Source organism: Cryptomeria japonica, chromosome 10 (assembly GCF_030272615.1).
Source record: "Cryptomeria japonica chromosome 10, Sugi_1.0, whole genome shotgun sequence".
Lineage (NCBI taxonomy): Eukaryota > Viridiplantae > Streptophyta > Pinopsida > Cupressales > Cupressaceae > Cryptomeria > Cryptomeria japonica.
In genome coordinates, this window is record NC_081414.1 from 85,026,926 (window position 1) to 85,041,539 (window position 14,614).

Consider the following 14,614-nt stretch of genomic DNA (forward strand, 5'->3'; position numbering starts at 1 on the left):
TGATGGTCAAGTTCAAAAGTTTTCAATTTAACAATCAGTCTATTAATTTTAGACGTATTTTGTCCTAACTGATTAATTAATTCTTCCTGTGTTTCGGGTGTGTGGTCAAAAGGAGGAATTGGGGGTTGTTCTTGTGTGTTTTCAAGAGGTGCATTTGGTTGTTCTTGTGGGTTTTCAGGAGGTGCATTTGGTTGTTCTTGTTATGGATTAGAAAAATATGGTTTTTGAAACAAAGAATGAAAAAACCTAATCAAAATTAATGAAATTAAATTCAAAATGTAAAACAAATTGCATAAACTGGAAAGAAAGACAAAAATAAACAAAAACTAACCTTGATCCATAGCTTGGAGGACAAATTTAGCACCCCGTTCGTAGTTTAGGAGAGGAAATGGGGAAAAAACGAAGTTAAAAACACGCTATTCACAAGTAAATGAGACCCTTTTTTTTTTTTTTTAACTTTTTTTACCAGGCACCACATACGCGGTTTTATTTGGATTATTAGCATGTACACGCTTATTTTCCTATGTACACGTGTATGCGCTACCTTTTTTAGGCTCGGGAAGAACAAACCTAAGTGCGTACGCGAGAATTTCAAATTTTAAAACCGCGTATACGCTGCTTGTTTTTCCATGTTTTTTTTGGGTTGTGTCCACTTTTCTAACCACCATCTTTGTGCACACGCCCCTAGACCAATATGCGAGCTTTAGAGGCCTAAGACATTTATGCTCTCAAGATGAATTCTATATAAACTACTAAATTGTGAATTGACCAAACCATTGCTCTCTTACCAAGTTCGACTCCTTGTAATTTCCCTTTCAACACTAATGGTAGATAGGAGCCAAACCATTCTCACAAATATTGGAAACCTAACTTCCCATAAGGAGAATGAAACCCTTACAATAGAAAAAGGGTAATATAGGCTTTGATTATTCTCAACACTTGTTTGTTCTTTAGATAACTAGGGCACACATGATAATTGGATGAATCCTTAATTTACATTGATCTTTTGATGCTAATTTAGGTCATTTCATGATTGATTGAGGTTTCTAAATACCTCAAAGGGTATTGATCAATCTAGAAATAGTCTTGTTCATCTCTTCAAGGAAGTTGGGTTTCCCTCTCCCTATATTCAAGCTAAGAACTTCAACTCTAACTTATTATAAATTGTAGTTAAAGAATGATAAAATAACAACTTAATCATTATGACATATTACTTCATTCATCATGATCTTATTGCTTTCATTTTCTCTCATCTTTGTTGATCCTTTGATTTTAAGTGATATCATCTCTTTATTACTCAATGAATATAAATACCCTTCACCTATATAAAAACAAAATTATTCTTTTGTTCAAAAATAACCAGGTTTCCCTAACCTTGCTGAAAAGGAAACTTAAAAACACCCACCTCTTTTACCTCTACTAGGGGAAGGGTACTAGTACTTGTTATAGCTAACTTCGTGCACCCTAAGCTCCTAAATAGTACATTGGATTTTTATTTTATTTTTTGTTGTTTTTGTATGCAACTTAAGTGCTTATAGTTATTGTTTTGGCTTTTGGGTAGTTACAACGAATGTTGTGGGATTCATTATGCACACAAGGAAAAAAAAGTGATCATTTTGAGTTGACATCCCATACATATTCTCTATTACCTCATTAATTGTTCGCTTCTACCACCACAAAATTTGCACAATTGATCCAATACTTATGCACAAATGCCCTAATAATTGTGTGTTACACAATTGATCTAATCAGTAACTTTTTTTCCATATGCCAATGGGTGGCTATTGGTCCACTAGATATTGGAGTGGGTTTTTAATTAACCAAACCCAATGAATGATAATTGAAACATGGATAGTAACTGATCCCCTTCCCACATGTAAAAAAAAGAAAGAAAGAAATATTCTCTTACAGTCCACTATATCAGACTTCTAAATATAGATCTACAAATAATTTGTAACAATATGAAACTACCACATACTCTAAAAAATAGAATAAAAATTATAACAGCTTATCCCTAACTGCATAATCCTCAATTCACCGTGAGGTTATGATTTTGCTATGCCCCCACAAGGGAGCATAGGCGACGCCCTTGGTCCCCTCAAACCCTCTCTCTCCCACTACCTATTGAAGATCATAAGGATGCTTGCCACAAAGGAGACGGTGGCAGTTTCAACTAGCAAGATACGCCAGATCAAACAGGAACCATTTCAACTAAAAATATCTCAATGGTATTGCGTGTTATGAAAGTTGACTCCATGAAAATGGGGACGGCAAATGGACAAATATGCTTGCATCATCTTTTGTTATAGACCCCATCGTCCTCATTACTTTTCTTTGATATTCTTTGTTTTGTCCTGCCAAATGGATTTTACTTTTCCTTTTAGACTCTCTTTTCCCTTTGCTTTAATTACATCTTTTGAAGATTCCCATTTCTGCAAACATATTAAATTCTACAATTTAATGGTAAACAATTATCTGAAAAGATGTGGTGTGTCTCTCCTGGTTTAAAAAAGCAAGATTAAATTGTTGGATTTGTATGTGTGTTTAAGTTTAGAGGTTAGTAGAATTATTTTTGTGACCCAGTTTACCTAATTAGTCTTTGTGTGCACCTAATTGGTCCTGCCAACCTTAGTTTATGGTTACAGTCAGCTTGCTTCTGCTAACCAGTCTCTTTACAGAACTCTCAAGTTGGGTGCCTATTGTCTTCTGACATTGTGAAAGTGGTGATGGTGTTGAACCTTGTCTTTTCTCTTTTGATTTATAGCTTTGGTCTCTAATAAATTGGGGCTTTGTTTAATTTGAATCATACATGTATATATTTTAAATGCTGCCCTTAGCATGTGAATTATGAACATATAAAATGTTAAACGAACTAGTTTTATGCTGTACTAAGCGTCAAAGAATTGCAGGATGCAAGCTGGATGAACAATTAAAATATGTTCTAATGTGTTATCATGTCGAAGGGATTAATTAACAAGGTTGTGACATGGAAATGTTTCCCAGTGTGGATCCAGCTTGCTTTTTAAGTCATCACTATCAGACAACATATATCCTTAAAAAGTCAAGTAGCCCCTGTCAAGCCACCCAAGTAATAGTTAGTCATTTAAACAGTTTCCATTATTGTTCTTTTTGGTTGCAGGAGACCTTCAGAAATCAGCTTGGAATTATACTGTCAAGTCTGCAACAACCTCAGAGAGCACTGTAAGCATTTTCAGAGATTCTTTACCTGAACAACAGCCCATTAAATCATCTTTGCAAAAAATTGTTTTATATTAATTTAAGCAATTGTAGCCTTCATGCAAATTGAATGAATCTTCTCTCTATTTTTTGGTCTCAACTACATTTAATTGCTCATGGAAAGGCAGGTAGATGTAGAATAGGAGGAATCCATGGGGAAGTCCAGCAAAATTATCAAGAGTCTGATTCTGGGTGCAAAAGCCTTCTCCAAAGACCGATCAGGGGTCAAAAAAGAGCAATTTGTAAGTACGAAAATTTGATCTGCAATTGGAATTTCAGTATCATTAAAGAATTGTTGTGGCTAATTCTGGTGCTCTAGTTGCAAGTTGCAATTTACATATCCAGGGATTTGGATTCTCATATTTTAGTGGTTGTTAATCTGTTATCATCTGACTTTTTTAACATAATTGGGAAGATTCTGTATTGCCAAATTGGTCTTGATTAGAAGATTAGTGATGGGGAAAACACTTTGAGGCTTGCTTCATTTAATAATAAGCTTCCTTTACAAGAAATTCATGTCCACTGGCAAAGGAATATCCCTTAAAATTTGCCTTGCATATTACAGTGTACACAGAGCAAGATAAAGAATCAACTTGATGTGGACAAAGCATTTTCTTGTGGGTATGATCCCGACGATGATACCGAAGACGGGCAGGATTCGAAGAGCAATGAGCATACAGATCAAGGCATTCCCGAAAGTGGGTTGCTACCTGTGGTTGTGAATGCTGCTCTACATTCTGAAACCACTGTAGCAAAACCCACCCATGAAGACTCGGAAATTGGGTTATCAGATACGGTTGTAAGACCTGACAATTTTAAAGAGCTAGCTGAGGAACAAGACTCTATTTCCAGAACGAAAGAAGAATTTTCAATTGAAGAGAATGCAGCCATTGTCATCCAAGCTGCTTTCAGGGGCTTTCTGGTATGCTCAATGTTAATACCCTAAGCAATGGAATTTGTTTCCTTACAAAATTTCCTAGTTTTTTTGTGTATGATTTCTGTAATGTTGTGCATTGAACTAGTTTCTGTGAAGCTTAGTGTTCAATTAGAACTCACATTAGTTTCGAGTATTTCTTTCTCCTATCTCCGCTCATGTCGAACCCCAAATGTTTTTGTACTAGACTGCATTACAGTGCACGCTGCCCACTAGAGACATGAATCTCAAAGAAAGAATTGTTTGATATAGGGTATTTCATATTTTCTGGTAGTTTGACAGACTAATTCGTGTGACTGACAAATTATAAATTTATAAAATTCTATTTATTTATCTGTAAAGGGTCGACGTGCTTTTAGAGCTATCAAAGCTTCTCTGAGGTTTCAAGATCTAGCAGAAGGGCAGATTGTAAAGCAACAAAAAATCATGGATTCAAGGAGCATGCAAGCTCTTATAAAAGTGCAAGCTCATGTTCGTGCAAGGCAAGTGCAGATGTCTGAGGAAGGCCAAGCTGTTCAACAACACATTCAGCAGAAACGTCAATTGCATATATATGGTGCGAAATCCCAGGTAAGCAAAAAGGGTGATTAGTTTTAGACCCTCAACCAAAATAGAATTCATTATTTGCGAATGTTTTATTTTGTTGAAAACTTGAGGATTGATTTGAAATGTCTCTAACGACTCTGCTACATATGTAAATATATGGCATCTAACTTTATAAATACTAGTATAACACAGAGTACCTTTAAAATGCTACAATCAAAGTAATTCAAACTAAATAAAATAAAAAACCTCTCCTAGCTTGAGCCTCTGCCATTTGAGGGCAAATCTGAAGACTGAGATAAGAAAGCAACTTATTGACGATCAGTACCAATGGCTAATTTGCTGATCATCTTGGTTTGGTAATGCATGAGAATTTGATCATAGTTTCATTTCCAAGTTCAAATTTTATAGGGGTAAGGTATGTATTCTTTGTTTGTAGTGTAATTAGGTGCATTTTGCAAGGAGTACAGGGTAGTCCATGTTGCTATAAGCCATCTGTAAATCCATATACAGACCACTAGACATTGTGAACTATAAAAAAATCTCTCTTTCTTTCTTTCATATATGCATGTTTAAAGCTGACTAGAAATGTACATCCTAGATTTAGCTTACTGTTAATCATCTCCATTGTAGCCAACTTCTTGTGTTATGTTTATTTAGAACCTTAAATCATTCCAAGAAAGTATTTCCTTCCAAAATCATTTTACAAAGAAAATTATATTAGATAAATACAATATTATACAATAAAGTTGAGGCTTCATACTCAGAAGACTCTGTGTTTCCTGCAAATGTTCAGATAGGACCTCTTTGCCAGAGCCCTTTGTCAACAATAGGTCGAAGTACTAACTGCTGTATTTTTGTTCATTAAAGATACTTCTAGGAACAAGCCAAACATTGTCTGTAATTAAGTTTAGAAAAGATAAAAATTGTTCTGGAGATTCATTTTGTATGTTTCTTTTTGTTCTTACCAAAATTTACCACTGAAACAGTATAACACCTAATTTGCTTTCACTCACAGGAAGACTGGGACCACAGCCTAGCTACATTAGATGAATTACAGGCAAAACTTCAGAATAAGCAGGATGCAGCCATAAGGCGTGAGAAGGCTTTAGCATATGCTTCTTTGCAGCAGGTATCAAGGCCCCCTTTGTATGTTTTCTGATAAGAATTCTAGTAAAAAAGAAAACACATAATTACAGCACAGTTTTGGGTATCATAAATCATATGAAAAAGCTTAAAGTTTGTGGAGTCTCTCTCATGCATTTATTCTTCTATGACCCTTGGCCTAATCCTTTTTTTGAGTTCTAATTTTGACATTAGGGGTGAACTTCTACATATGCTGTGAATTGGCCCTAATGCCAAATACACTGCTTAAACTCCCAAAAGTCTATCATGTAGTAAATCATAAATCACAAATTTAGGGACCACGTGAGCTTCTTGTGTGCAATTAGTTGTGTAGTCAACTGCATCAAGTACTGATTGACTTAACCCCTTTGCTTTTTGTCTGTGAATTGCAGTTAAGAATATGTGGGCAAAGAAAGAATCAACAAGTTGTGGGTCCTGATTGTGTTCATCCAGATCAGCATCATCATTTGGGCTGGACATGGTTGGAAAGATGGATGGCTACTCGTCCTTCTGATAATACAGAGCTTGAAAAAGACATAAAGAAGAACCACCATAATAACTATCTGGATGACAACAAGCCGGACACATTGACAGCACCTCAATATGGAAAAATCAAGAGGAATAAGAAGAAGACAATTGACAAACAGACAATCCTATCTCCAAACAGACCTATTCCCTATAATAATCCCATCACCATGAAAAGCCCGTCTCCGTCTCCAGCCAAAAGCAGTCACTCAAGAACACTTTCTAAACCATCAGGTACTTCAGGCCAAGAATCTTCTGTGCATAACACTGTGGATAAAGAGACTGGTTCTAGTCATCTGAAGGATCCCAGTAAATTGCTTTTAAATGGAGATGAAAATAATAAAGATCATGTTAATGATGCAGAGGAAAGTTGTGGTTCCAATGTTATTTGCAGCAGTCCTGAGATCAAAGCCAAAGCTGATGGTAGTATTAAGATTAGCAGCCATGATCCTAAACTCAGGCATAAATCTTCTACTCAAAATGGGCCTACAAAACTTCGGAATCCCAATTACATGTCAACAACACAATCATCTAAGGCAAAAGTTCATCATTCTAGTGACCCCACCAAGTTAAACCAACAATCCATGACATCTAAATCTACACCTGCCCTTGTTTCACTTCAATTTTGAGCATCTGAACTGGATATTTTATAGTGTCATTCATTTAGGAATACATACATTACAATCATGGGAAAAGACCAGGAATTATTTGAAAACTTTTCACATGTACATGGCTAAACTTAGACGACAAACTACTCTGACTAATATTTTGTTTTCTTTTCCAAGAAGAATCTTATATAGTCCTGTCGTATTGTTTCTTCACCTTCGGTTTGAAATCTAGTCGATGTTCCTAGAATTTGAACAGGAAACTGTAAATATTATAAGCAGCTATTGAATCTAAGATAAAATTACACATGGCTTTTGCAATGTCTCAGTTTTATTTTGAGGATTTTGTTGGGTTAACTATGTTGTATTATTTTGCCTATTTGGCAGTTTAACTGCTTTGCTTTTAAATTTGATTAATGTGAGGCACGGGTTTCAGGCACACCAAGTGACTCACTCCATAGTGAAAGTGTGGCCCATCACAAATAAGGGAAGAGCATCAATAGTTGAGCATGTATCAATTGTTGTGACGGTTGTTGATACCTTTTGTTTCAAAAATTGAACAAATAAAACTTATTATTTGAAACATAAAATATCAATTTTTGTTAGGAAATGTACCAATAGTTGTTAGGAAATGTACTAATATTGTAAAAAGTAACCAATCAGGTGATGTCACATCAGCTACACAACTATTGGGGCCTCTTTTGCATGCTTATTGGTCTCACTTTTTTTTTGGGTTGTTTTGGATACCTTGGCAAAAAGCATGCTAATGTGGCACTATACTTGATGATGTGGTGCTGAAAGCTTAGTTATAAGCAGGGTACTTGCCAAGTAAGCTACTGTAAAAAATTGGGAGTGAATTGAAATTTACATGTAGGATTTTGAGAAGCGTGAAGTTAGGGTGCTCAACTATTGGTGCTCTTCCCCTAGCTTAGTTCAATTAAAAAAAAGAATTTGCATTTGGCGGGTGCACTTTATTTCAAAGAAACTAAATCATATTTTCAATTTACAATATTTCTTATCGCAATATAGACATGTAGAGGAGCCTTCTTGAAAGAGAATTCACTCACTTTTACATAAATTTAGGTTAATTAATTAATAAATAATAATAATTAAACAATTATCATAGATTTAATTATGAGCTGGTTTTGATAATTATGATAATGAACATTTTAAAAATTAAATGGGGGAATGCATTTAATGATTATGGTATTCGATATTTGAAGATGCAAAAGGATTGTGATAGTTAGAAAAACCTTAGAGGAAGTTGCTCAATTGTGAGGATTAAGTTCTACCCAATCAACCCCCTTAACAAATTAGCTTTGTGAACCTGGATTAATGTTTGTGGACATTATTCTCATGCATGCATATGGCCTATATGTAGAGTTTGATGTGATAGCTTCCTCATGAGAATGATATCTCCTTGATAAGTTATCATGTGATTAATTGTGCATCAAATGCCTTCAAATACTAAGACATAGCAATTGGTTGTGCAAAATGTGTAACAAGTTGACTCCCAATGCCTAGTGAAAAAGGGTAGGATTTGGCAAGTTGAAATTAGAATTTAAATTTTGAGGGTCAATTTCAAGTTCCTCGAGATTGATCTTAGGTGTCGTGGGATTGACCTAGGACAAGAAGGTGCAAATATCAAGGTAGGGATCAAATGTATGGATAATGTACAAGTGGGTGAAATACATGGCCAATAATTATAAATATAGAGGAATATGTGAAACTAGGGATGTGATAAAATTTAAAATAAATGAGTGTGTATGTAAATGATTGTAGAATGGATTTGGATAAGGATAGAGGAATGAGAAAAGCATAGCATGCAAGTGTGCCACATGTCACTATGTAATTATATCAAGCCATCCCATCAAAATGGGCCTACAACTAAATAGAATTAACATGTGGGTATACAAATTTCACTATTACATTATCCCCCACTTTGAAATGCATGTCACTTTAATATGAATGTATTTCAAAATCTATAAACACTCTTAGTCAACATGAAAAGTAAATATTAAGATGGGGCTCAGGTAAAGTAATGAACTTTCTTTAATTTTCTTGTGTTTCTCTCCATGTCTAGGCCCTCCATAGGAATGCATAAAATAGAGAAATATGTACAATGAGAAGCATCAATCATGCAAATAAAAATGAGCACAATAGAGAGAGAGAGAGAGAGAGAGAGAGAGAGAGAGAGAGAGAGAGAGAGAGAGAGAGAGAGAGAGAGAGAGAGAGCAACCATGTAACTATGATCACGATATGTCTAGGTGGGAGACAAGTGGTTGTCTACAATCTTAGCATAATAGTTTTTTTGTGAAAATATATGTTCTCTTTAGTTGGTTGAATTCATTAGATACAATTAAGTGGAGGAAAGGGAAAATGATACATGAAAAGTAAATTTAAGATGGTTGTGTAAACTTGCATATATGGTATCAAAAAATGTAACGACCCAAATGATTATTTTATGCAAATAATTTTCAGATTTAAATGTTTTCACCAGTACTTGCATAAATCTAAATTTTCCCACAACTAATACATCAAGATCCAAGAAGCCAACAAAGGAGAATAAAATCTAAAATTCTTCTTTGCATTGAATGAGTTTGAAATACATTTCAACATGTTTCTACAGTAGCAAATACTACACTAAAATTACACTACTTAGATCCACATAAATTATAAATTCTACAAACTTGATGCAACTGGGATTCACCACCATGAAATCTCATCAGTGACCTCTAAATGAGATCATCCTACAAGGCTAAAGGGATTTCATCCTCTAATACTTAAAATCAAAGGGCTTTTGTCCTTTGATATAGTTGCTCAAACACAAGTGCTTAGAGCAATATTGAAATGTTTTTTTTGTGTAGAATATATCTCCTATAATTCAATTGATTATCCTAGGGACAAGATCCATAGTTTTTTTCCTTGATGTCATCAACACTAAAGGCATCTTCCACTTTGAGTGTGTAAGGGAAAGAAGAATCTGCAATTTTGATTGAAATAATAACCAAACTCCAACTCTGATATCAATTAGAAATGGTTGTGTTCATCCTCCAATGTTATAGGTACATTTGATCCATGCCCCAAGTTATAAATGATATGTTATGAGTGAGAGAATCCATTCCAAAGAAGAAATGTAATCAAAATGGCACTAAAGACATTATTGTTTTGTAGGTAGATAAGTGAAAGTGACAATGCATAAAAAGTTGAGTTTTAGTCTTTGGAGGTTAGATGTACCTCATGAATCTTACCACTTGTCAAAGATTGCAGTTTTAGGGTTTCATGGGATAGGTACTCAAGTACGGGAAAGGTTGAAACTTTGGCTTCAATGGGTGGCTTGGTGTAAGGGTTAAAAAATAATCATTTGGTTAGAAGACATACTAGTAGGAAATACTCTAAAACTCTAACAAAGAAAAGAAAAGAGTCAATATCATAGGAAATGGGTGACTAGATGGATAACTCTAAAATATTGACAAAAGAAGGGAATGACGGTGTTGTTGGCATTTGGCATTATAACAGACAATGGGAGATTGTTGGCATTTCAATAAGGATATTGAGAAGGTTGTTGATGATTATGGATATAACTGATTAAGGATTTTTACAATCTTAATATTATTATTTTGTCATTGATGTCAAGAAATTGATTTTCTAATTTAGTATGATGTTGCCATATCTTGAGAAGTATGATTTGATGAGTATAAAGATGTCGGTAAAAGACACAGAAAGAATATGATGAATAAGGGGATGAATAAGGTATTCAATGGGCAACTATTACCGAGTCAGGCAATGATGAGATCATGATGTTTAGATTGTTTTGACATCATACATATGTTGTAAATTGTAAGGTTAATACTATACTATGTTATCGAGCAAAGAACCTAGTCGGTAAACCCTACAGAACCTAGTTGGTAAACCCTAAGGTTATCGCTATTGGTTAATAAAGGCAGAATGTCTACCGAGTTGTAACTGAGCTGCAACAGAATACATTAAATGGTTACATGCGTTATTTAATGAAGGAAGCTGATGAGTTGGAACTGATTAAATGATTGGTATGTCGTGCATGAAGTTTGTTAAATAATCTATGGCAAAGGAAAATCGGCATGAAGATCTACAGCGCAGTTTGAACTGCATTACCCTAGCACAAGTTCCAAGAAATGTATGCAAGTTCCTAAGCGGGGTAAAACGTTTTTCAGATCGAAGGATACATTGAACATAGACAAGATTGAAGATCTGATGGCTATGATTAATCATGGGAATTGTGATCAAGGAGATTAAGCAGTTGGCTAATTGTTTATAAATAGGGAACTGTTGATAAACAATGTATGCGGGCAAATGTATGCATAGGGATGCTACACAGTGAGTACCGAGCACAGAAGCTTAAAGACCTATTTGAATAACAGAGTATAGAAGCCTAGCAGATGGACAAGATTAGTTCTATGTCTAGATTGTATTGAGCAAATAAGAATTTGCTTTAGCATTTTAGATGTGAACTTGCAGATAGATTTTTATTACTGTTATTTTGTGAAACTGATAGAAAATCTCTTAACTAAGTGGACTTAACAGTCTTATTTGTAAAACCCTCTAGCAAGGTGACATTTTGATTGAGTGTTCGAAATCCTTTAACAAGGTCACTTTTAACAAGGTGAAGATCCTAACAGATCTGAGGGAAATCCCTTAACCGGGTCACATCTAGCAATGTGTTTATAATCTTTAATAGGATTTGCTTTTAACCGAGCATACTCTAGAAGAGTATATTTCTTAGTTGGTCCAAAATCCCACAGTGGTTTTTCCCTATTTGGGTTTCCACGTTAAATCTAGTGTTATGAGGTTTATAATGTTTATATGCTTTTGAGTTTGTATGTTTAACAGTTTTGGTTATATTATATGTTACCGAGGTTGAATCTGATGTTTTTATGGAAGATTAAGTTTGTATGATTCACCCCCCCCTCTCATCTTGTTGGCTATTGGATCTGTACTTACATTAAGTATCAGAACTATCAATTAGTATCAGAGCTTTGGACTCCGAAAGAAAAAGTTTAAAGGTACTTGAGGCAAAGATCCAAAGATGTAGAAGAGGGATGCACCGAAGCTGAACAAGTCAAGCTTCTCTACATGGCAGAAAAGGATGAAGTTGCACCTATCAGGAATTGGAGAATATGTTGTATATTATTTGGAGAATGATTTCATCACACTGAGAACCTATCCATTGACTATGGAAGAAATAAAGGCAAAGCAAGAACATATCCAAGCAATGATTGAAATAACATCTGCATTGACCGACTCAGAGTTTAATGATCTAGAAGGCTGCAATGATGCAAAGGCAATATGGGACAAGCTCATATCTATATATGGCGGTGATGAACATGTTCAAAGAGAAAAAGTAGACAGTCTAAGAGGAAAACTTGAATCTATAAGGATGAATGAAGGTGAGAACATAAACTAGTATAGTACAAGACTAAAGGAGATTGCCAATCAAATCAAAGGAGCAGGTGGAACTATTGAAGAAAAGGATATAACAAGTAAGTTGTTAAGAACCCTTCTACCGGCTTATGCAATCCGAGTCTCTGCAATCAATGAATTGAGGTCTGTACCTAATATGCTAGTTTCTTTAGATGCTACTACTGGTAAGCTACATGCATTTGAGTTAAGTAACTTTGATAACAATGGATCTTCGGTAAATAAAGTTGAATCTGCATTTAGTTCTTTTCATCTTGATGAATCTAATGATTACAATGAAAGAAAGTATAAGTACTCTGAAGGAGATCATAGTGGAGCAAGTGAAAGATTTCGTAAGAACATGGAAGAAGTACACAAACTGTATGAGGAAATCAGAAAGTAGGAAGAGTTTGAAGCACTATTAGCCAGAAGGTTACCGAGAGGCAAAGGTAAGTATAAAGGAAAACTACCTTTGAAATGTTTCAATTGTGATAAAATAGGACATATGGCTTCTAATTGTCTTGACAAAGATTCTACTGAAAAGAGAGATTACCGAGATGACAGACAGAAAGATAATCATTACAGAGGACACTGAGACTTCAGAAGAAGAGATAGAAAGACATGCTTAATAGCCGATGAGGAATCCAACGATTATGAATTAAATGAAACCGATACAGAGGAAGTAGTTTATATGGCTATCAAAGATGGATTAGATGAAGAAAGGTATGAAGAAAAAGCCCTAATATCTCACATAAATACTAATGATTCTTGGATCATAGATAGTGGATGCTCACATCATATGACAGGTGATAAACACAAGTTTGTTATGTTAGAAGATTATGATGGAGGCTATGTAAGATTTGGTAATGATGCACCATGTCCAGTAAGAGGTAAAGGATCTATAACACTTCTTGACAATGCAAGATGCAATGATGTTTATTGGGTTGAAAGTTTGAAATACAATTTGTTGAGTGTAGCACAGCTAAACAATACAGGTTACCGAATATAATTTCAGAAAGGAATTTTCAAAGTTCATGACAAACATGGAAAGTTAGCTGCTACCGGGACACAAACAAAAGGTAATAAATTTCACCTTGACTCAACTCAGAACAATTGTCTATATGCAAAGATAGATGATACCTGGTTATGGCATAAAAGGTTTTGTCATGTAAATTTTGATAATCTGATCAAAATAAGTAAGAAGCATCGAGTAAGAGGTCTACCGAGTCTTGAAAAACCTGAGAATGCTATGTGTCGAGGATGCCAAATGGGTGAAATGACAAGATCAAGCCTTACAAGTAAGTCTTACACCTCTAAGGGAATTTTAGATCTTGTGCATACTGATCTTTGTGGTCCTATGAAAGTTCAAAGTTATTATGGTGACAAATATTTCATATTATTTGTGGATGATTACTCAAGGATGATGTCAGTAATGTTTTTAAAAGAAAAATTAGAAGCTTTTCAAATGTTTAAATGGTACAAGGCAAGAGTTGAAAATGAAATAGGAAGACAACTGAAATGTCTTAGATTAGATAGAGGAGGAGAGTTCACATTTGATGAGTTCAACTTATTCTACAATGATCATGGTATTAAAAGGCAAGTCTCTACACCGAGAACTACACAGCAAAATGGAATAGCTGAGAGAAGAAACAGATCTATTGTGGATTGTGCCAAAACCCTAATGATTGAAAAGAAAGCACCACAAACATTTTGGAGGGAAGCAATAAGCACAACAGTTTACACCCTGAACCGAGTACAAGTGAAGAAAGGTACTTTGAAGACACCATATGAAATATGGTATGAAAAGAAACCTAATGTAAGTTATTTTAAAATCTTTGGAAGTAGATGCTATGTACACAAAGATGATAGAAATGGAAAGTTTGATCATAAAAGTGAAGAAGGAACATTTCTAGGCTATTCTTCTAGAAGTAAAGCATTTAAATGTCTGATCAAATATCTAACAAAATAGTAGAAAGTACAAATGTGAAAATTGATGAATTTGCAGAAAGAAATGATGAAGGAAATTTCAAAGAACCAGAAGATTATGTTGAATTTGTCTATGTTCAACTGACAAGTCCTAGCGAGAAAACTGTTGAAGAAAATGAAGAGAATATCCAGTTATCGAGTGATGATGAAGATCATACAGAGCCTACCGAGCCTTTATTAGCTAAGTATGTCAGAAGACATCATGCACCAAGTCAGATTATAG

At 34.8% G+C, this 14,614-nt stretch overlaps 1 protein-coding gene across 11 annotated transcripts; it reads left to right on the forward strand.

The window, feature by feature from the left end:
• The first annotated feature begins 2,041 nt into the window (after positions 1–2,041).
• On the forward strand, positions 2,042–7,278 carry LOC131033331 (protein IQ-DOMAIN 2-like). 11 transcript variants are annotated; one of them, XM_059213106.1, is made up of 7 exons: positions 2,042–2,228; positions 3,140–3,201; positions 3,362–3,479; positions 3,803–4,159; positions 4,514–4,741; positions 5,733–5,846; positions 6,232–7,278. In XM_059213106.1, exons 3-7 carry the CDS (start codon positions 3,390–3,392, stop codon positions 6,991–6,993), a joined length of 1,551 nt encoding a protein of 516 aa, XP_059069089.1. In that variant the 5' UTR covers positions 2,042–2,228; positions 3,140–3,201; positions 3,362–3,389; the 3' UTR covers positions 6,994–7,278. The 11 variants fall into 11 exon arrangements, with proteins under 11 accessions (XP_059069089.1, XP_059069088.1, XP_057818637.2 ...); XM_059213105.1 differs by having other exon boundaries at positions 3,366–3,479; XM_057962654.2 differs by lacking the exon at positions 2,042–2,228 and adding an exon at positions 2,484–2,556 and having other exon boundaries at positions 3,366–3,479.
• Positions 7,279–14,614: the final 7,336 nt, after the last annotated feature.